This window comes from Sycon ciliatum, chromosome 11 (genome assembly GCF_964019385.1).
Source record: "Sycon ciliatum chromosome 11, ocSycCili1.1, whole genome shotgun sequence".
Taxonomy (NCBI): Eukaryota; Metazoa; Porifera; class Calcarea; order Leucosolenida; family Sycettidae; genus Sycon; species Sycon ciliatum.
Genome location: NC_088653.1, coordinates 6,078,636 through 6,099,627, shown reverse-complemented (window position 1 = coordinate 6,099,627; position 20,992 = coordinate 6,078,636). Strand labels below are relative to the sequence as shown.

Here is a 20,992-nt window from a genome sequence, read left to right as displayed (position 1 = left end):
AAGCCGGAAAATTTTACTGCAGAATAAAAATCTAAAATTCTGAGACTCGTGATAACTCTGTACTTGTTGTACCATGCCCTCGCCCTTGCCCTCAGGAACACCAAGCTATGGACGAGGATGAGCCGACGGAACACGCTCGCAGCGTGACCTCGGAGAGTACGTCCGTGTCCTACGAGATGTCGAAGAGAATGGAACGACCTGGCGCCGCCCCGGCCGGGCACTACCTTCAGCCACGCCAACACGAGGTAAGGGGCCATCCGGCATTATCAATAGTTTGCAGGGCACGAAAAAGTATTTTTACAAGTTACAACCTTCCCCCACCCATGCCCCCCCCCCCCCACGTCTCCCTCCCTGAACGAGATAGCTAGAATGGATTGATGTTGCAACGAAACTCTATCCAACCCACCCATCCGCAAACCAAACTGTTTCTTTTCATGTAAAAGATCGATAATTATGCACGCTTGTGTACATTGGTAGTAAACTTATACCTTGTTCATCAGGGCGGTCCGGGACTGGGCACTGCCCGTAGCCTTGAAGTGTCCGTAACTCCAAAGCACATACATTTTGATGGAGAAAGCCCATAGATGTGGCATATGTCATCACTATTTCCACAAAAAGTGACAAAAAGAACAGTACTATTTCCACTGAAGCTTGCCCAATGGGTGCCCGGTAGACCGAAGTGCCCGTAACGTCGGGGTCCGGATAACCGAGGGATGAGTGTGCGTGTATTCACGTGTGGTACATCCGTCTGCATTGAGTATTGAATGCACAGCGTACTCGTATGCCAGTCTATGCTCCTGCAACATGTATACATTAAATGCTTGTGTTTGTGTGTGTGTGTACGTGTGTGCACGTACTTGCGTGTGTATGTATGTATGTGTGTGAATATATAATTATGTATGTGTGTGTTTACTCAATCTATGTGTGTGTTTATGTACACACACCGGCTTGCGTGGATGCGTGCCTGCATGCATGTGTTTGTGTGTGTGCGCGCATATGCATGCTTGATTCGTGTGCCGTTCAGACTCTCCACCGTGCCTATTCCGAACCCAGCAGTCGCCTAAACAGTCACGTGGCTGCAGTCCCTGTGGGTGCAGCCGTCGCTCCTGTTATGCCGCAGGTATGTGTATCAAGTCTTGTTTGATGGGCTGCTTTATTTATCTATTTATTTCTGCACTTCGTAGCATGTCAAGACAGCCAGTTGAAATGAGGAGAGGGTGAGACCAACCACAGAAAAAGGAGGAAAAAAAGAAAATGGAAAAACACGTACACAAAATGGAAGGGATTAGCAACTTACAAGGCAATGGGATGCCCAGCGAGCTATGCAGCGGAAGTGGGGAGTGTGATTTTTTTACTGGAAGATACTGAAGTGCTGTATGACAATCGTGTGCAAGCATGGGATGCCCTGCGAGCTATGCAGCGGAAGTGGTGACTGTGATTTTTTACTGGAAGATACCGAAGTGCTGTCTGACAATCGTGTGCAAGCATGGGCTACCGCATGCTTTCCTATGTGGACAAAAATGCGTAGGATGGGTTTTCAGGATTTCCATTCCTGAAATGAGGGGATGCCCCTACAAAACTTTCCAGGACTTCAAAACGTTGCTATTCCCTACCCTTTTTTTGTGTATATGCCTTTCACTTTCTCTTTTCTCTTCTTCCATGGTCGGTCTCACCATCTCCTCAATTCAAGTGAATTGGCTGTCTTGATATGCTACGAGGTGCAGAAATAAATTTCAAAAAAATTAAAATGATAGTACAGTGGGGGATTTCGAAACTGGAAAGAACAGGAAAGGATAACCCACTGAGAAACCAGTGCGGTAATCGTACTATCGCGTATAGAAGCATGACTCGAAGGCAAGGTGCAAAACCGCGCACTACGTACCAGCGTTTTTTTAGTAGAAGAATCCTCAAGTATTGAGGTGCAGATGCAGCTGCTAAAGCGGCGGAGGGAGTTGAGTAGCGCAGACCCACCACCAGCGTGGTCAAAGACTGAAAATACCATTCGCTGCATAAATGCTTCCCTCGTGCCAGGCCACCGGTTTCCAATTATCGGTGGGTCGCAACCCGGCTGGAAAAAACCCTTCCGCTTCCAAGCAGGACTATATCTCTAAATCCAGCTATTCCTGTCAGCTATGCCTGTCAGAAAAAGCCTCTGCCGTATTTCCCCGATTACAGGTCGCACTCGATTATAAGTCACACCTCCACTTTCAGGTTTGAGCCATTATTGTTTCAATATAATCCCATAAATGGAATGTCACATTGATTGTAAGGGGCATCCCCTTCTTTGCCCTTGAAGTTTAATGTGAAAAGGTGCGACTTATATCCGGGGGAAATAAAGTAATTATAATATGTACTCTTCACTAGTTTGAGGGAAAGAGAGACAAACGGGAAAAGTCTGAAGAAAAAATTGACTGTCACCACCAGGACTCGAACCAGGGACCCTCGCTTGTAGCTAGCGATGCTCTAACCACTGAGCTATGGTGTAGTCGTCATCCCAGCAGAGACTGTTCAACATTTTCTTCAGACTTCGTAACTCACACTTCCTGTGAATCCACACAGGCGGGTGGGACGCAGCCCTCACTGTACCCACACACTTCACGTACACTCTAGCACGCGGGGAGCGCCAAGTCATAAAATATGTACTCTAGTATTAAAACTTCAGTTCTCAACTCAAAAAACGGTCTCTTCACTGCAATTCAAACCAAAATTTAAATTTAAAAAAAAAACATTACCCTGATGATGGGCTAGGCCCCAAAATTTGGTGTAATGTTAAATTTTTTAAATTTAAATATAAAATTTTGGTTTGAATCCGCAGTGAAGAGACCGTTTTTGGAGTTGAGAAGTGAAGTTTAGAATGTGTAAGTGGCTGCGTTGGAGTTGGCGGACAATTAGAAAAGTACTCTAGTATTTTCTCTATGGTCTTGCTCGTCTGAAGTCAACGAGCATAAAGAAAAATTATGATATTAGTGAGTGCACTTTCAAAATTACAGTCAGTGAAAAAATCGTGCATACGAGGCCTTGTCTATCGCGTTGTCATGGTAAAAGCAATACTTTCGATCAGAAACCTGGACGTAAGCCTAATATGTAGTGCAGTAGGTCACAAGCTGCAGGTTCTATCACGTAACGGTCACTCAGGTTAGCTGCGTCGATGTCCCTCCAACGTTTCTTGGGACCAAGTCTGGGCTGGGTGTTGAGTCCCTCAGCGAATGAAACGCGCTTGCGGAGACGGGGCACACTAGTCCACTCTTCACCATTGTTGTATCTGTATGTTTTTGTGGTGATGGTAACCACGTTGACTGTCCCTCCTTCAACCAGCTCTCTGCTGATCACGACCACCTCGTCGGGAATCTTCCATTCGCCCAAGCTGGCTAAGCCAGTGTAGAAGGTGACAACAAGTTCACGTCAGTTTCATCTTCCTCGTTCACCTCTACACTATGTACACTAAATTATGGACACCGAATATGCAGTCCACAATGCTATTGGGAATTTCGTCTACATAACAACCAAGAAGACAACAAGTTCACGTCAGTTTCGTCTTCCTCGTTCACCTCTACACTATGTACACTAAATTATGGATACCAAATATGCAGTTCACAATGCTGTTGTGAATTTCGTCTACATAACAACCAAGAAGACAACAAGTTCACGTCGGTTTCATCTTCCTCGTTCACCTCTACACTATGTACACTGAATTATGGACACCGAATATGCAGTCCACGATGCTGTTGGGAATTTCGTGTACATAACAACCAAGAAGACAACAAGTTCTCGTCAGTTTCATCTTCCTCGTTCACCTCTACACTATGTACACTAAATTATGGATACCAAATATGCAGTCCACGATGCTGTTGGGAATTTCGTGTACATAACAACCAAGAAGACAACAAGTTCACATCAGTTTCATCTTCCTCGTTCACCTCTACACTATGTACACAAAATTATGGACACCAAATATGCAGTCCACGATTGCCTTAATGGTAACGTCGCCTTCGGCGAATGTTTACTGTTCTACGTCCGTCGCTGTACTGCTGACGTTGAGTTGTCTTTATTCGTACTCTTGTTAGCCTCACCCCGTCTGATGTTTAAGGTGGCAGCCTTCCGTTCGCGGGATCCAAACCTAAAAAAAGTCCGGAAGCAGCCATGGGTGGTGGGATAGGGCCCCTCAACGTGGCCCTGGAATCTGTCACAACGGCACGAGTGGGCGTTCTCTCACAGACTCCCACAGACCCAAGTCAATTTTTGAATTTTTTTAGGTTTAGCACGTGCTACGAGGTGGTACCTTTGATACAACATCCAGTGCTCGTACCTTTGTAGTGGGTAGCCGAGTAGTCGGATGGAGGCACACACAATAAGACTGTGAAGTAGGTTTCTTGGCTCAATCTGCCAGAGGATAAAGTGTACAATTAATAATCTAATAGGTTCAATCTACCGAGAAGAACTCTATAAGAGCTCTGAGGAAAACCCTGAGGAAACTCAAACTCTGCTCAGTACTGCTCAGCTCTTGCATGCATGAATACATGTACGACGTCAATGTAGGTCACTAGTATCATACAACGTATGTACGTAGTAGTTGGTTACAAGTAGGGCCAGGGATACTACACCTTCACAGCAAGCCATTTCCACAGCGCTGCACACCAAATCCAGGATACCCTCAAAAATCGGCACAAAGACCACCACTCACGTTCCACTACTGCCTAGTACTGAATCCTACCTGACTTCTTGACACGACTCAAACTTGCCAAAGTCACTAAATCAACGTCAACTACAACAATCAAGCCACATATCTGCAACGTCACGAGGGCTAAAAAGCGTGATTTTCTTTGTCAACTCCTCCCGTCGATGCGTTGCAGTCGGGCAACGGTCTTGAGTTGCTTTCACGAAGATGCGCACGAGCAAAAAGTTGTACAGTCCCAGTTTTTCTACTGTATCTCAGTGCCGCCCGTGTACTACCGTGTGGCAGCATCCTTTGTTTACGACTTACCCTGGCATACAGGCATTGCCGCTGTCGAAACAACTCGCTTGAATTTGTTCCACTGTTGGTGAAGAGGATGGTCGCCGCTGCGCACATAGCAGCAGGCTTCCCATTCTGTACTGTGTTTGAGAACGCCGTCGCGTTACCTTTCATTTGAGGCGGAAATCCACGCCGATTCAGACGGACTATGCCCTCAAGAGGAACGTGGCTTTGGTGTAGAGAATTTGCCTGCTTGGCGGGAGTATGGAAGCTGTCGGTGTACGCAATGTGATGCTGGCACACTCTACTTTGTGATTCTCCTCTTTATCCCGGTCTCTGGGTGGAGTGCGTGTAGGTATGTGTACAGGTAGAGGTAAGGAGGGGAGGGAATCGGGGAGGGGTGCTGGTGGGAGGGGGAGGGGGGGGGGGGAGTTGGTTTTAGGGGAGGGTACCAGGGAGGTTGACTATTATACCTGAATGCTAATGTGTGTGTGTGTGTGTGTGTGTGTGTGTGTGTGTGTGTGTGTGTGTGTGTGTGTGTCTGTGTGTCTGTGTGTCTGTGTGTCTGTGTGTGTGCGTGTGTATGTGTGGGTGGGTGTGCATGCGTGTGTACGTGCGGGTGTACCTGTGTGTGTGTGTGTGTGTGTGTGTGTGTGTGTGTGTGTGTGTGTGTGTGTGTGTGTGTGTGTGTGTGTGTGTGTGTGTGTGTGTGTGTGTGTGTGTGTGTGTGTGTGTGTGCGTGTGTGCGTGGGTGTGTGTCGACGAACGTGCCTGCTTGTGTGCATGCATGTGTGTGAGCACAATTTCCACTCCAGGTACTGTTGGAGGGCCACTCGCGTGAGATCGTGGCCAACTTCCAACGGGAGAGTGCACAGCTTGATCAGATGACCCGGCAGCTGGAGCAACAGCACCTCAGCGACCTGGAAACTCTCAACAAGGCGAAGAGTCACATCGAGGAGAAGCACCGGATGAGAATGGCTCAGTTACAGGTATGCTCTGCAATGTACTAGTACACGAAGACCTGCCAGATGGTGGGGGCTTGCTGGGGGTGTGTGTGGTCGGTTCACATGGCTTCGCCAGTTGTGTGGATTAGACAGTTAGCTGGCGCAAGTCTTGATCTGTCTCATTCAGATCTTGTTCACTATCGTTGCTATAAGAGAAAATCTGTGGGTGCACATCCAGTGCATTTGCAGATTTGCGTGCTTCTCTTGCGACGGGCGTATACATGGTGGTACATGGTGTGTGTATGTGTGTGTGTATATGTGGGTGGGTGTATGTGTGTGTGTGTGCGTGTGTGTGTGTGCGCGTGCTTGTGCGTGCGCGTGTGTGCATGCGTGTGTCCGCATGACTACCGGTGTACTCGATGCGCTCCAGCAACACGCCCAGGTACAGCAACAAGTACAAGCACAGCAACAGGCGCAAGCACAGGCTCAACAACAACAACAACAACAACAACAACAACAACAACAACAACAACAACAACAACAACAACAACAACAACAACAACAGCAACAAGCTGCTCTTGCGGCTGCACAACACCAGACCGCAGGGGCGATCATTGCAGCTCCCATGTTCCCCGCCGGCATGGCAACCATGGGAGCCGGGCCGAGTGCAGTTGCCACGGCAACCGATGGCGGACTCCGCCAGCAGCCAGTAGCGGGGCGCGGCGGCGCGGAGATGCCGCAGCTGTACGCCCCACATCAACACCACCACCACGCCCACGTCGCACCGCCATCGCTAATGTCTGCTGGCGGTGGCGGTGACGAGGCTGCCGCTATGGGGCTCCACGGCCAGGAGCCACCGCCGACGCCGAACTCTCTATCACCGCCGCGATCCGCAGCGGCAATGGTAAGTCATATTGAAAATCAATAAATAGTCACAATTATCAATGGAATTTGTGACTAAAGAGAATGATGAAACTACGATAGGATTTATACACTTGGAGTGAAAAAACGAGGATAGAAGAAAAGCAGGAAAAATACCACCAACGTTACTTCGGAAAATTGCACTGGTAATATAAACTAAACAGGTGAGAAATGATCGTATCCTCTGCGAGCGAGTTGTAGAACGCCAGTACTGTTGGTCAGTGTTGTGGAATGTTATCGCAAAAGCTGATTGTAAAGTAACTGGTGGTGTTAGTGGATATTATAGCGTAACTTGTAGCTCTTTGCTCCTCTTTTCTTTTTGTAAATTAATCCTTGGTCCTTGGCGCTCCACCCGAGTGCAGTCAATTTTCTCTTCAGACTTTTCCCATTTGCATATTTTCCCTCGAACCAATCCATATTACATATCCAGAACAATTCGGACATGTCCAGTGTTCGTAGTGATCACTGCCGTTGGTACGGTTGTCAAAGTCCGTGTCCTGGGTAATGCTCAGGGAGAGAGTGGAGGCGGAGGGCCTTCTTCTTCAATCTAACATCAGCAATAGACTCTCGAACGGCACCGGCGTTTGCATCGTAGTTGCATCGTAGTTGAGCAGGTCAGATGCAAGTACATTCAGGACGGATTCGTAGCTGATGAGTTTAGCTATACGAACTTAGTATTATTCCTCACTCTTTCCCTTTTTTCATACGATATTATCTCTCTGACAGAGGATTGTCAGAAACGTCCTCAGCGAAGACTAGAGCGAGTGCATCTTCTACACTAACATGCAATCTTGCCGTGGAGAAAACAAAATTTCTTTTCAAACTTCAACAGTCTGCAGCGCCGAAAATCTAAATGGGAGCACCCATACTATGATTATGATGCAGCAACATTTCCAGCAGGGCTTCACTGTGTGGCTTGGTTTTGCCCTGGCTCTGCGATCGACGAAGCAAAGACACTCAAGGCGCGTCTAATTACGGCTCCGTTAACCGTCACGTTACGGTTCAAGACGGGGCTCGAGATGGGATTCGAGATCGGGTTTGAGATCGGGTTCGACATCGGGTTCGAGATCCAGTTCGAAATGGGGCTGATGCATGAGGGGTTGAAAAGAACTTTACCCTTCTTCGTAGGTTGTGTTTGCCTGTAGCGCTGTTACGACTGGTCACCATCTCCTTTGTGCATTTGTGTGTGTGTTTGTGTGTGTGCATGTGTTTGTACCGCCACATGCATGCTTGCTTGCGTCTGTGCACGTGTACTTGCTTGTGTCCGTGTGCGCGCGGGCGTGCTTGCCTGCCTCCCGCATGTGTGCGCGTGTGCATGCGCGTGCGCGATGAAGCAGGACCCTCACACGGACCCGAGCAAGACGGCGCTCGCCTGCGACACGTACATGCACAAACATCAGTGCTCCATCCCCGAGTGCATCGCGCATCCCGAGGGCAAGGGCCGACTGCACAGCATCTGGTCGCGCTTCAAGGCCATGGGCATCATTCAGCAGTGTCACGTGATCAAGGCCAGGAAGGCGACGCACAACGAGCTGCAGAGCGTGCACAGGTAAGCCTAAGTTGGTGCGCCTGCCATGTGAAGATGCCGAGACCTCTGGTCGGTTGGGCATAGCAGGCTCCACCAGCACAGTCTCACCCCATGCTAGCCCCATGTGCCTGCCAGTGAGCTGTGCATCTTGTAAAAAGAAGAAAAAAAGCTATTCATGCAACCAGTACAGAATGCACCATTGGTGCGTGTTTGTTGGCCGTGATGTAGAGACCTCAGGTCGCCAGTGCTATCAATGCCCTACCATCACTGCTGCATCTCGGTGCAGCTTGTCCTTATCTCACTACCATTGTCTTTCATTGTTATTCGAGTTGCGTATGTGAACATAGTAAAAATTAAAAATTAAAAATTAAAAATTAAAATAAACTTTGGTGCTGCTCAATGAAATCCAATTGCAGCACTCAAGTACGTGCCTTGCATCATTCGCAGCCCCGTGTTTGCAGGTCTATGGCTGCGCAGCACTGGAGTTGATACCCAGCTCGGCCCTAGTCCCCCCCCCCCACGCTTATCTTACATTTCAGTTCTCCCCTCCCCCCCCCCCCCCCCCCCCCGCCCCTTTTCTCCCCTGTATGATCGCCTATGGCTCTGAACAGTACTGCCTTCCACCACATTCTTGTCTTGCGCTTGTAAATCCTCTCTTCTCTCTTCATTTTCTTGATTTTCTTCGAGTCTGTGATCTCCTGGGGTAAGCAGCGACGATGTCTGCGTACAGTGCCAACTGAAAACATGCCAAAGCCAAGTAGATCCATGAAAAGGGGCACTCCAGTGTAAAAGTCATCCATGTAGATTGTATGATGTCTGTGAAATAGTCCTCTGCACAACGACAACACTACACAATAGGCCAGTACCTGTTCAGATCTGTCTTGCTCTCGTCCAGCATACACTTTTATGCGCCACATGTACCCAGTTAGCGAGCAGGCAAGAGACCACAACTTTATTGCCCGCTTGTGGGGCTTACTATTTTGGTATATTGCTTCAAGACTGTCCTCCCCTTTCCCGGTATTAGTGTCTTGTCAACAGACATAATTATCTGCACGAAGATTGTATGCTGATTCAGGTGCATTTGTTAACATTTTCTACAAGCTCGCGGACCTTGTGGAGACGGTCATTGGGCTGCAGTGTGGTGTTGTCAGCTGTGTGCAGGCAACGCGATATGAAACGAAACAGGTTACGCATCATACAAGAGCTCAAACGCTCGTTCCTCATGAATCCATGGCATTCAGTCCACCCGTATAATATTATATCTATCCCTGAGAGAGGAGCAACGTCCATTATAATCAGAACTCCAATGAAAGCCTCCATCATTTTGACGTCAATGGCCCCCAATCAGAGGCTGCTTTTTGCTGGGCAGCATAGCGGTTCGTCTCTTGTACAAGCAGCAAGATGTTAGTTGAAAACAACGGACTAAAGAAGGTATAATATTATGGAGTTGCCTGGATTGGCACTGGGAATGAGTTGGTTGGGCCGAAATTCATTGCAATGCAGGAGCTGGAGGAAAATGATCACCGTTCCCCCAAGTTCTGACGTATGGATCAGCTGCAGCACCGCGTCCAGTGACCACCGCATCCATGGCCAATGACCACCACGGCCAGCACCACCGGGACCAGCACCACCACAACCAGCACCACCGGGACCAGCACCACCACGACCAGCACCACCACGACCAGCACCACCACGACCAGCACCACCACGACCAGCACCACCACGGCCAGCACCACCACGACCAGCACCACCACGACCAGCACCACCACGACCAGCACCACCACGACCAGCACCACCGGGACCAGCACCACCACGACCAGCACCACCGGGACCAGCACCACCACGACCAGCACCACCACGACCAGCACCACCACGACCAGCACCACCACGACCAGCACCACCACGACCAGCACCACCACGACCAGCACCACTACGACCAGCACCATCAGAACCAACATGCCCACCAGTACCTTGACCAGCAGCTCCAACAGTGGATACAGGGGCAGCACCAGCACCCTCACCTGTGATATGCCCTGTAATAGCTGTATTTGCGCACTGGCAGAACTATAGAAACCAGTACTAGCACTGGCAGCACTGATACCTACTGAAGAGATGCAGCAGCAGACTGGCCCATGTCATATTGGCGTCGTGCTTCGGTGGTTTCTTGAGTATGGGCATGTGCAAAGGCACATGCCACAAGAATTTTTTTTACAGAATGCACCTACTGATAGACCATAACAAAGAGAGGAGAAGAGGAAGACGACAAAAGAAAATAATGATCGAGACAACAATGGAGAAAGACAGACAATGTACTAGTAGGGGCTCTCAGGGAGCCTGTGCCAGTGAGGCGGATGGGCATGGGCATGAGTCGGGTAGGAGTGTGACTGTGCTCTTAGCTCTGCTGTATGCCGTTGATGTTCAGTTGTGTTGGGCCTGCTACTAGGCTCACGTTCACACCTTGGATCTAGGCTGTCAGAATCAGAATCCTCAACCAGCTCCTCCACAGGATTGACTTGGTCCTCAGCTGAGCTATCAACATATTATCTCTGTGACCTTCAGCTCCAGCAGTATCGTCATCGTTGTAAACAATCTTCTGCTCCTCGCGGCTGGCTCAAAATCTGACATATCGCAGTCAGAGGAGCTATCGAAATACTGTGCGTCTTCGTCTGAATCCCCAAACAGCGTATCAGCAACAAAACCAGCAAGAGTATCGTCACCCAAGGCCTGCCAATCCGAAAAGGAGTCCCGCACGACCACACCATGAAGTGCGACATGGCCGAGCGAGCCGCACAAACTTCAACAATTGTCAAATGGCGAACTTGCCGCTACATAGGCATGTGTGGCATCAGTGGAAAGCTCTTTTCTTCAGCTGCACACAGCTGGAGTTCAGCCCTGTGACATCATCCCGTGCAAAATGCTACCATGGTGTCAAAACGACAGTGGCCGTTAAAGGCGTTTAGAATGGTCACTCTTCTCTTGCGCAGTGCTATTGGTCAATGAAATCTAATCATGTTAATCAAGACAATTACCGTAAAATCTGTGACTAACGACCACCCCTTGAGGCCAGAGAAAGCGGTCTTTAGTGGCAGGCGGTCCTTAGTTACAGGTTTGCAGCGCACAACCATATATAACTGTGAGACCGTCCGTGCCTGGCGAAGTGGTCGGTAGTGTCAGGCTGGTCACTAGTCACCGTGGTCTTTAGTTACAGGTTTTACTGTAGTACCAGGCTGGTCACTAGTCACGTTGGTCTTTAGTTACAGGTTTTACTGTAGTACCAGGCTGGTCACTAGTCACGGTGGTCTTTAGTTACAGGTTTTACTGTAGTACCAGGCTGGTCACTAGTCACGTTGGTCTTTAGTTACAGGTTTTACTGTAGTACCAGGCTGGTCGCTAGTCACGGTGGTCTTTAGTTACAGGTTTTACTGTAGTACCAGGCTGGTCGCTAGTCACGGTGGTCTTTAGTTACAGGTTTTACTGTAGTACCAGGCTGGTCACTAGTCACGGTGGTCTTTAGTTACAGGTTTTACTGTAGTACCAGGCTGGTCGCTAGTCACGGTGGTCTTTAGTTACAGGTTTTACTGTAGTAGCAGGCTGGTCACTAGTCACGGTGGTCTTTAGTTACAGGTTTTACTGTACGTGCTAAGCGCTGTGCAGCCCTAGATCTGTGTGCCTGGGATGGTGAACTGGTGCAGGGCGTAACCTTGACTCACTGGATCCAATCTCATTGAGCAGCATTACCTTTTAGTTTTAGATTCAATCAAGTGCTTGTTTGTCGTCTCTGACTATCTTTTGTGTGTGTGTGTGTGTATGTGTGTATGTGTGTATGTGTGTTTGTGTGTGTGTGTGTGTGTGTGTGTGTGTGTGTGTGTGTGTGTGTGTGTGTGTGTATGTGTGTGTGTGTGTGCATGTGTGAGTGCGTGCCCGTGTACGTGTGTGTATGTGTGTGTCCATGGTGTGTGTGTATACGTGGATGTGTGTACATTGTGCATAATGTTGCAGTGAAAACCACACGCTCCTATATGCTGGTAACACAAGAAATAGGAGAATCCAAGGTAGGTTGAGCAGTTACACCTTTGTGTGTGTGTCTGTTTGTGTGTGTGTGTGTGTGTGTGTGTGTGTGTGTGTGTGTGTGTGTATGAATCTTTGTGTATGTGTGTGTCTGTGTCTGAGAAAGAGAGAGAGAGAGAGAGAGAGAGAGAGAGAGAGAGAGAGAGAGATGTGTGTGTGTGTGGGCGTGCGTGCGTGTGTGTGTATGTGTGTGTGTGTGTGTGTGTGTGTGTGTGTGTGTGTGTGTGTGTGTGTGTGTGTGTGTGTGTGTGTGTGTGTCCAAGTGTGTGTCCAAGTGTGTGTCCAAGTGTGTGTCCAAGTGTGTGTCCCTGGGGACATCTGGGACTGAATAGATGTGAATGAGTGCCTGTATTTGTGTAAGTACCGGGGGGGGGGGGGGGTCGATCCAGGAAGGGTTCCAAGGGTTCGGCAAGGCCCCCGTAAATTTCGTCGATGTAGTACAGGAAACCATATGCGTATACATGTACATGTATCAGCTTTTGAGTTTCGGTTAAACTGGACCCCTCCCCCCCCCTGTAGACTAAGAGAATGCTGGATTCGCCCCTGGCTCAGCAGCTTGTACATCTGTGTTTGCCAGCAAGTTCATTATTTTTGAAAGGTTTTCTATCCCTGCAATGGCTTGTTGTGCGTGCATTCGTTTTCTTCTGTCATTGTTTGTTCCCAGGGAATACGCGGTGTTTTATTCAGCTCGAGTGTGGAGGAATTGGAGTAAGTGTGTAGTATTAGTACCAAGAGTACATAACCCCAAGAGTGTGCAACTGCCTGCACAATCTCTATGCTGTGCTGCGACGGCAGAACTTCACATCACATGACATGGTTCAAAAGGTTATGCTGGCAAGCAGTGCAAAGTGACCACAAGAGAGTTGTACCCAAAGCTGGGCTGCGGACAAACCCTGTATCTATCATGCGCAGAATGCAAATAATGTGTACGGGTTCATCACGTGATGTGAAGTTCCGCCGTCGCAGACCCCATAGCTGGAGTTGCACACTCTTGGGGGTTATGTACTCTTGGTAGTATTTATTATTTGACTAGGGGAGTCCCAACACGCATGGCCTTGTTACAGGGAACCCTAGGTGAATCTTCTGTGAGGTGAGCAAAAGTACCAGCAGATTGTGCCTGACGACAGTTTGGAGGAAGAGCGTTCCACCTACCTGCCGCCAGAAAAGAAAGTGTGTTGGATGCAAGGCGGTGAGAGTTGGCCCTGGGCGGATGAAGAATTGGCAGATTTTGCTCGAAAAGCAGTGACATCGGCAGAGCCGCACAAGCCTTATAGCAGGCACTTCTTTGAATTCTGCTCCATTTATTTTACGAGTTGGGTTTGTGAATAATAGTAAAAAATAAATAAATAAAAGAATAAATAAAAAATTCTTTTTCCACATACCAAGCATGCATGAAACATTTCAAAAAGTATCTAATTCTGCCATTTTCTGCTGGAATTATCCACCGAGGGCTTATGAGAATGAGCAGTTAGTTTTCCACGCTGATATTACTCTGTTGAGTGCTGACGGGATGCATGCTGTTATGCGAATGATGTACAGGAAAATCTGTGACTAACGACCACCCCTTGGGGCCAGAGAAAGCGGTCTTTAGTGGCAGGTGGTCCTAAGTTAGAGGTTTGCAACGCACAACCATACATGAATGTGAGACCGTCCGTGCCTGGCGAAGTGGTCGGTAGTACCTAGTCACGGTGGTCTTTAGTTACAGGTTTTGCTGTACACGTTTGACTCTGAGAGTGGAATTGTGGTGCTAGAAACACTGCGTGAAGTGTGCTGCTGTAACCTGGGCCTGAGATGCCCCGAGACGCCTGGGATGTTTGATGCCGTAGTGTCGCCCGTAAAAGCAGGTGCTTACAGCCAAACGCCAGGGGTTTGGGGGGTTCAAACAGTGCTTCTATTGAAAAACATGCTTTTAGGTCAACATCATCCGTCTACACTGCGAAGTGTCAGTGCGGACAGTAAAACCTGTAACTAAAGACCACCGTGACTAGCGACCAGCCTGCTACTACAGTAAAACCTGTAACTAAAGACCACCGTGACTAGCAACCAGCCTGGTACTACAGTAAAACCTGTAACTAAAGACCACCGTGACTAGCAACCAGCCTGGTACTACAGTAAAACCTGTAACTAAAGACCACCGTGACTAGCAACCAGCCTGGTACTACAGTAAAACCTGTAACTAAAGACCACCGTGACTAGCGACCAGCCTGGTACTACAGTAAAACCTGTAACTAAAGACCACCGTGACTAGCGACCAGCCTGGTACTACAGTAAAACCTGTAACTAAAGACCACCATGACTAGCGACCAGCCTGGTACTACAGTAAAACCTGTAACTAAAGACCACCGTGACTAGCGACCAGCCTGGTACTACAGTAAAACCTGTAACTAAAGACCACCGTGACTAGCGACCAGCCTGGTACTACAGTAAAACCTGTAACTAAAGACCACCGTGACTAGCGACCAGCCTGGTACTACGGAGCACTTCGCCAGGCGCGGACGGTCTCACATTCGTATATGCTTGTGCGGTGTAAACCTCTAACTAAGGACCACCTGCCACTAAAGACCGCTTTCTCTGGCCCCAAGGGGTGGTCGTTAGTCACCAGTTTTACTCTACTGTCACCCATACTCTGCATGTACTTGCACGTGTAATTTGCAGTGTACCGTATTCGGCCTGTGGTTGTACGGTGATTCGAGTTGCAACACCTTGCCTCTAAGAGTATTCAAATCGTGCTTCTGCGCAAAAAAGCGTACTTAGAAAATCCGGTTTCTATTTGAGTCATGCTTTAATTAATGCGCGACATTACGGTATGTTTCACTCACCGGACACGGTAATAGTGTTGTTGCCGTGTATGCGTGATTGTGTATGTGTTTTTGCGTGTGTGTTTGTGTGTTTTTGTTTGTGTATGTGTGTTTGTGTGTGTGTGTGTGTGTGTGTGTGTGTGTGTGTGCGTTTTGTGTGTGTATGAATGTGTCCATCTGTCCCTCTGGTCATTGCGAAAACAGGTCGATCAGGACACTGTCTGGCATGAAACCCACACGGGACCTGTAGCACGAATGGTACGTACCTTTATTTGGGAAAACCAAGACTTTTGCTGCAGAATGGCAAAACAAAACGGTATACTAGTAACATAATACCCAAATCCAGTAAAATCACCGATATAAATTGTACCATGCCAATCGACCGGCTATTATTAAAAGTCTCTTGCCAACCCACGGAAGCGGGAAGGTGGTTTCTGACCATTAAATAGTCTGCGAGGAGACAACAATTTTAATTAATAGTACCGCAATAAGGAGGATGAGCTTAAATGTCACTTCAGCTCGTCCTCCTTGTTTTGTTTTGTTTTTTAACGCAGTAATGTACAGGAGTGTGGGAAGTTTATTTAGGTTGGTACGTTCAGACGTCTGCAGTACGGTTCACTCAGTGTACGGTTCACTCAGTGTACGGTTCACTTCAGTGTCTTCAGGCGGTGGCTCCGCTGAACATTTCGAAATTTAGAGTTCAAAACAGTGCTTTGGATTGATTTATGGGGTACCTGGGGGAAAAAAAGTGGTACGGTCCATGCGGTAGTGACCGTAGCATGTCCGACGCCGCTGGCGTACGACTACTACAGCCGACAAGCCAGGATTCCTGACGATAATTATATTCTACGGTAGGGGACATCGAAATCCGTTGAGAAGTCAAGCGGCCTTGCAGCTGTGGGCGCTGCTGGTCCATTTTACTGTCTGCACGTTAACTACAGTACACGCGCCATATTTCCTAGAGTATACGCCGCACTTTGAACGCTCCAAGTCCACCCGAACAAAGGGGGAGCGCGGCTTATACTCTGATAGTCAAACTGACGTTGATAAATAAGGTAGATGTCTGTGCTTCGTGGCAAAATTGGGGTGGGGGGGGGGGGTTATACTCCGGAAAATACGGTGCGCGATAAAAGGACTAAGGGCACCGGCCCCGGTCATCCCATCGGATTTCAATGTCCACGGAAGTAGGTAGCGATTCGATGTACATCAAGAATTTCTGTAGGGGCAGATGAGCCTTGAAGCTCTGGTCCCATCGGTGAACGTAATGATCCTAATAACCTGTTTCAAGATCTACAAGCCTCCGACATCGGTTCACGTATGGCAAGTGCGTAACGTGCTCTGGAAGCAGGCCTGTCTCCGAATCAGCCTCGCGACGTACTATTCGGTGGACGCGCAAGTCTTGTGCAAACCAATTTGTTTCATCCGCTGTCCTGTACTTGCTCGGGCCGAACAATTTCAGCTCTTTGCCGTCTTTGCATTTGTCCCCGGATCAACACCGGGGAAAGCTTTCTGGGAGAAGATAGAAGACTAGTCTGCGAACAGGGACTTCACATTCACAAGAGGATTCCGTAAACAAGCGTTGATCCAGCTCGAGTTGAGACCGACAATGGCGGGTGGTTTCAGCGCCCGGCTCCATAATTTCACAATCGAGTGAAACGTCTGCTCGAAAACATGAGAAGAAGAATCAAGGCTTCCGCCCTAGCAATGGTCGTCTCACCTTCACGAGTGACTAGATCATCTATGTATGTCTACACACCGATATCCTCTAATCGTACATTGCGATCTCCCATTCTAAACAAACACATGCTTACACCCAATGCAGTTGGCATTGGTGCTGGGGAGGGGGCAGCTATTACCAGTTATACACCGTTGGAGTGAGATTCTATGCATGCGCGCAATGCAGTTAGCCTTGCCGGGGTGCAGCTACTACAATATATACACCATTGCAGTGAGAGTCTTACCCGCTACAATATATACACCATTGCAGTGAGAGTCTTACCTGCTACAATATATACACCATTGCAGTGAGAGTCTTACCTGCTACAATATATACACCATTGCAGTGAGAGTCTTACCTGCTACAATATATACACCATTGCAGTGAGAGTCTTACCTGCTACAATATATACACCATTGCAGTGAGAGTCTTACCTGCTACAATATATACACCATTGCAGTGAGAGTCTTACCTGCTACAATATATACACCATTGCAGTGAGAGTCTTACCTGCTACAATATATACACCATTGCAGTGAGAGTCTTACCTGCTACAATATATACACCATTGCAGTGAGAGTCTTACCTGCTACAATATATACACCATTGCAGTGAGAGTCTTACCTGCTACAATATATACACCATTGCAGTGAGAGTCTTACCTACTACAATATATACACCATTGCAGTGAGAGTCTTACCCGCTACTTGGTGTTGTTGTTGCTGTTGGTACTTCTGCTTGGCGCTTCTTTCTCATTCAAATCAACAGCAACAGCACACTGGAGCAGTGTTCAAGTTGGACTGAGTCTGAGATTGCTGGAGAGTGTCTGCGGGTTCATTTCCCAAACACGGAGGCACCCCCCCCCCCTCCTTTGAATCTTGACCGGAGATAAACTGGTCCTTCGTCAGGCTGTCGAGGTCTCCCGCCGCCAACTGGAGCTAGGCTTGCCGGGCCACGGATGTAACAGCTTCACAGAACGTCCCCAGTTGTTCGTCTTTTGCCTGGCGAAGAGCTTGGAACCATGCAGGTCGACGAGCTTGGAAAGCCGCACCATGCAGGTCGACGAGCTTGGAAAGCCGCGCCATGCACGTCGACGCGCTGTGCAGGATCAAATGCGGGCTTGCAGCGCCTGCACTAGTTGTCGGTGTCCTCCATTCCTGGTGGCCGTCGGGAGGGAGGGACTGGTCATACAGCTGGACCTCGCCTTCTAGTGCCAGGCCCAGTAACTGAGTGTGTTGAGCTGCGAGTAGTATGGACGAATTGGGTTCTGGTGCATACGATATGTGCACATTTTTATGTATAGATTATAGACCGGTTAGGAGGTCTATACAGGAGATATAGACCGAGTAAAAGACCGAGGTCCCCCGAGGTCTTTTACGAGGTCTATATATACTGTATAGACCAACTATGAGGTCTATAATCTATTTATCGTGTTCTCCACGCAATAGTTTCTCTTCATATACGACATATCCTTGTAATTCTAGTATTATACTATAGCCTATACTGCATTGTACTGCATTGAAAGTCAAGATCATTGTTTAAACTAGGTTCAGCATCGGTAGCACAGTGGCTGGGTGGTGAGGAAGAGTGACTGAGATTCACAAGGTTGTGGGTTCAAATCCCATCTTGTGTATTTCTGCTTTCTTCAAAAATTTCTTTTTCTAAGTTGGAGAGAAAATTTCTAAGTCCAAGAAGTTCTAAGGAGTCAAATATAAGTAGTCAAATATATCGCGTATTTGACTGCTTAGTCAAATACGCGATATATTTGACCGCTTAGGTATCAGGGAAATTAGTGGGGTCAAATACTAAGAAGGCGATAAATGGAAGTTTCCGGAGGAGGAAGGAGGAAACTGTAGTTATCACCAACCCTCACCGCGCCCAGCTCACGCCGCTACGGCGTGCGACCTGAGCTGGGCGCCCTGCCCAGTATGGAACTGTCCTCAAGCCAGTTACGTATTTGGCAGCCCAGTGAGCTGTCTACCGGATCGCAGCGTTTAGAAGCGCCAAATGCGGCAGGGCCAGTCTCAGGCTGGTCGCGTAGGCGGCAGGCCGGCGGGCGACCGGCAATGCTGCATTCGCGTTTGGATCACCGAAGTGATACAGGTGCTTCGACGGCACTCCGTGGCACATCGAGGAGGCATCTGGGGCCCAGGCAGCCCGCCCGTAAGCGCACCACCGTATCAGGTATGCGCAGGTGGAGCAGCAGAGCAAGATGTGTGCCGGACACTCACCATCATCCGGTCGACTGCATGGTTGTGCGACTTTACACAGCCGTCACTCATTACTTGCTATTGCTTGCAGAAGACGCACACTTTATATTAAAATATTTTCTACCCCTTCAAACATATGGACATTGGTGAACTCTTCGCCATTTGTGTACTTTTGAATGTTTTTGTGTACTTGAATGTAGTGACCTGTACAATACCGTCTTCATCAAGCGCCTTTCTGGTCACCACCACCTCCTCATATACGTTGAGATGGTGTTGCTGCTGAAGTGGTGGTGGTGATGGTGGTGATGGTGGTGGTGGTGGTGGTGGTGGTGGTGGTGGTGCTGGTGATGGTGCTGGTGCTGGTGGTGGTGCTGGTGGTGGTGGTGGTGGTGGTGGTGGTGGTGGTGGTGGTGGTGGTGGTGGTGGTGGTGGTGGTGGTGGTGGTGGTGGTGGTGCTGGTGATGGTGATGGTGGTGGTGCTGGTGCTGGTGATGGTGGTGGTGGTGGTGGTGGTGCTGGTGATGGTGGTGGTGGTGGTGCTGGTGAACCCATAACATCAACATCAATAACTCCTTAAAAACAAACAGACAGGGCACAGGGTGCGAATAATTGTGATTGTCACCCCCCCCCCCCCCCCACCATCACATCACTGTTTAGTCATCCGGCAGTGTTATGCGGTGGTGTCCATGCGCAAGTGTGCTGACACCGTCGGCCAAGATGTACCGCGTACTATCGAATGGTGACAAAGACGACTTGTCTCCGTGCAGATTGAATGTGAATGGCTGCACAGGGTGGTCATTGCGTGAGCCATCCTGGTCCTAACGAGCAGGCGCTGACGGTAGACGGTGAATCTCTTCGTCACCGCTCTCTTCACACCCTTTGCGCGCTGGCCACTCTCCTCACCATCGTACGACTACATCTTTGTTCTCAGCGCCACGAATTCAGTCATCAGCTTCCCTCCGAGCTCGTCTTTGAATTTTTCAACCTGTTTTATTTCTCTGGCTGTAGAGAGGGCTGTCGGGGTCAAAGTTGCTGGTGTCATACCCGTCAGCCATACTCATCATGTCCGCATATAGATCCTCTGTGCGGAACAGCAGCACCAGCGAGTCCGTGTGCGTATATAACAGGTTCATACGGTCTGCGTAGCGTGGCTTGAGCTGGTCATAATAAAACCCGTACATGAGCTCCTTGCTGCTGCCTTCCAGCTATTTACGGTCGCCACCTGGTCAAAGTGCATTAGCCCGGAGGAAGCGAAGTTGTCTTCCAGGCGACCCCTATCCAGTCCTGCTCGATGAAATCCAGTCGCGGCGCTCAAGTTTGCGCCTTGCACCATTTCGAAGCCCGGTGTTCGCATGTCTAGGGCTGCGCAACACGCGCCGCGTACATGAGCGTATCGACTGGGTTTCATTGAGCAGCCCTCTAATTCTCTGGCTGGACACGGTACACCCCTATCAAAAAGGCAGGAGCAGGCAGAGCTGGGGCTGCGGCGGGCGCAGCGGCTACGTTTGACTGAGCCCGAATCTGAGGAACGTGTATCGTTAGAATGAAAGCAAAATTGAATTCCCCGCTGCCACCGATTATGTAAGGGGCCGCAGTCTCTCGGAGGCAAAGTACGTTCAGGGCCTTAGTGAACAAGCTGTGGTAATTATTATTACTAGGAAGTCTAAGGATACCTCTACTGAACAGAACAGAACTGAAGAAAACAGAGTAGCTGTTAGAGGGTGAGAATCACTCACTCACTCACTTAACACGCACACACACTCTCTCTCTCTCTCTCTCTCTCTCTCTCTCTCTCTCTCTCTCTCTCTCTCTCTCTCTCTCTCTCTCTCTCTCTCTCTCTCTCTCTCTCTCTCTC

The 20,992-nt window shown here is 48.9% G+C and overlaps 1 protein-coding gene across 2 annotated transcripts in view; it reads left to right on the top strand.

Moving 5' to 3' along the window:
- LOC135827716 (homeotic protein female sterile-like) overlaps positions 1–20,992 on the top strand; it is a 52,140-nt gene that overhangs the window by 20,915 nt on the left and 10,233 nt on the right. For both annotated transcript variants that reach the window (XM_065340168.1, XM_065340169.1), the window contains exons 14-21: positions 96–245; positions 1,025–1,120; positions 5,767–5,940; positions 6,326–6,799; positions 8,154–8,365; positions 12,344–12,396; positions 13,077–13,120; positions 15,415–15,468. In XM_065340168.1, the coding sequence (XP_065196240.1) occupies positions 96–245; positions 1,025–1,120; positions 5,767–5,940; positions 6,326–6,799; positions 8,154–8,365; positions 12,344–12,396; positions 13,077–13,120; positions 15,415–15,468 (1,257 nt within the window). The remainder of the gene's footprint in view (positions 1–95; positions 246–1,024; positions 1,121–5,766; positions 5,941–6,325; positions 6,800–8,153; positions 8,366–12,343; positions 12,397–13,076; positions 13,121–15,414; positions 15,469–20,992) is intronic.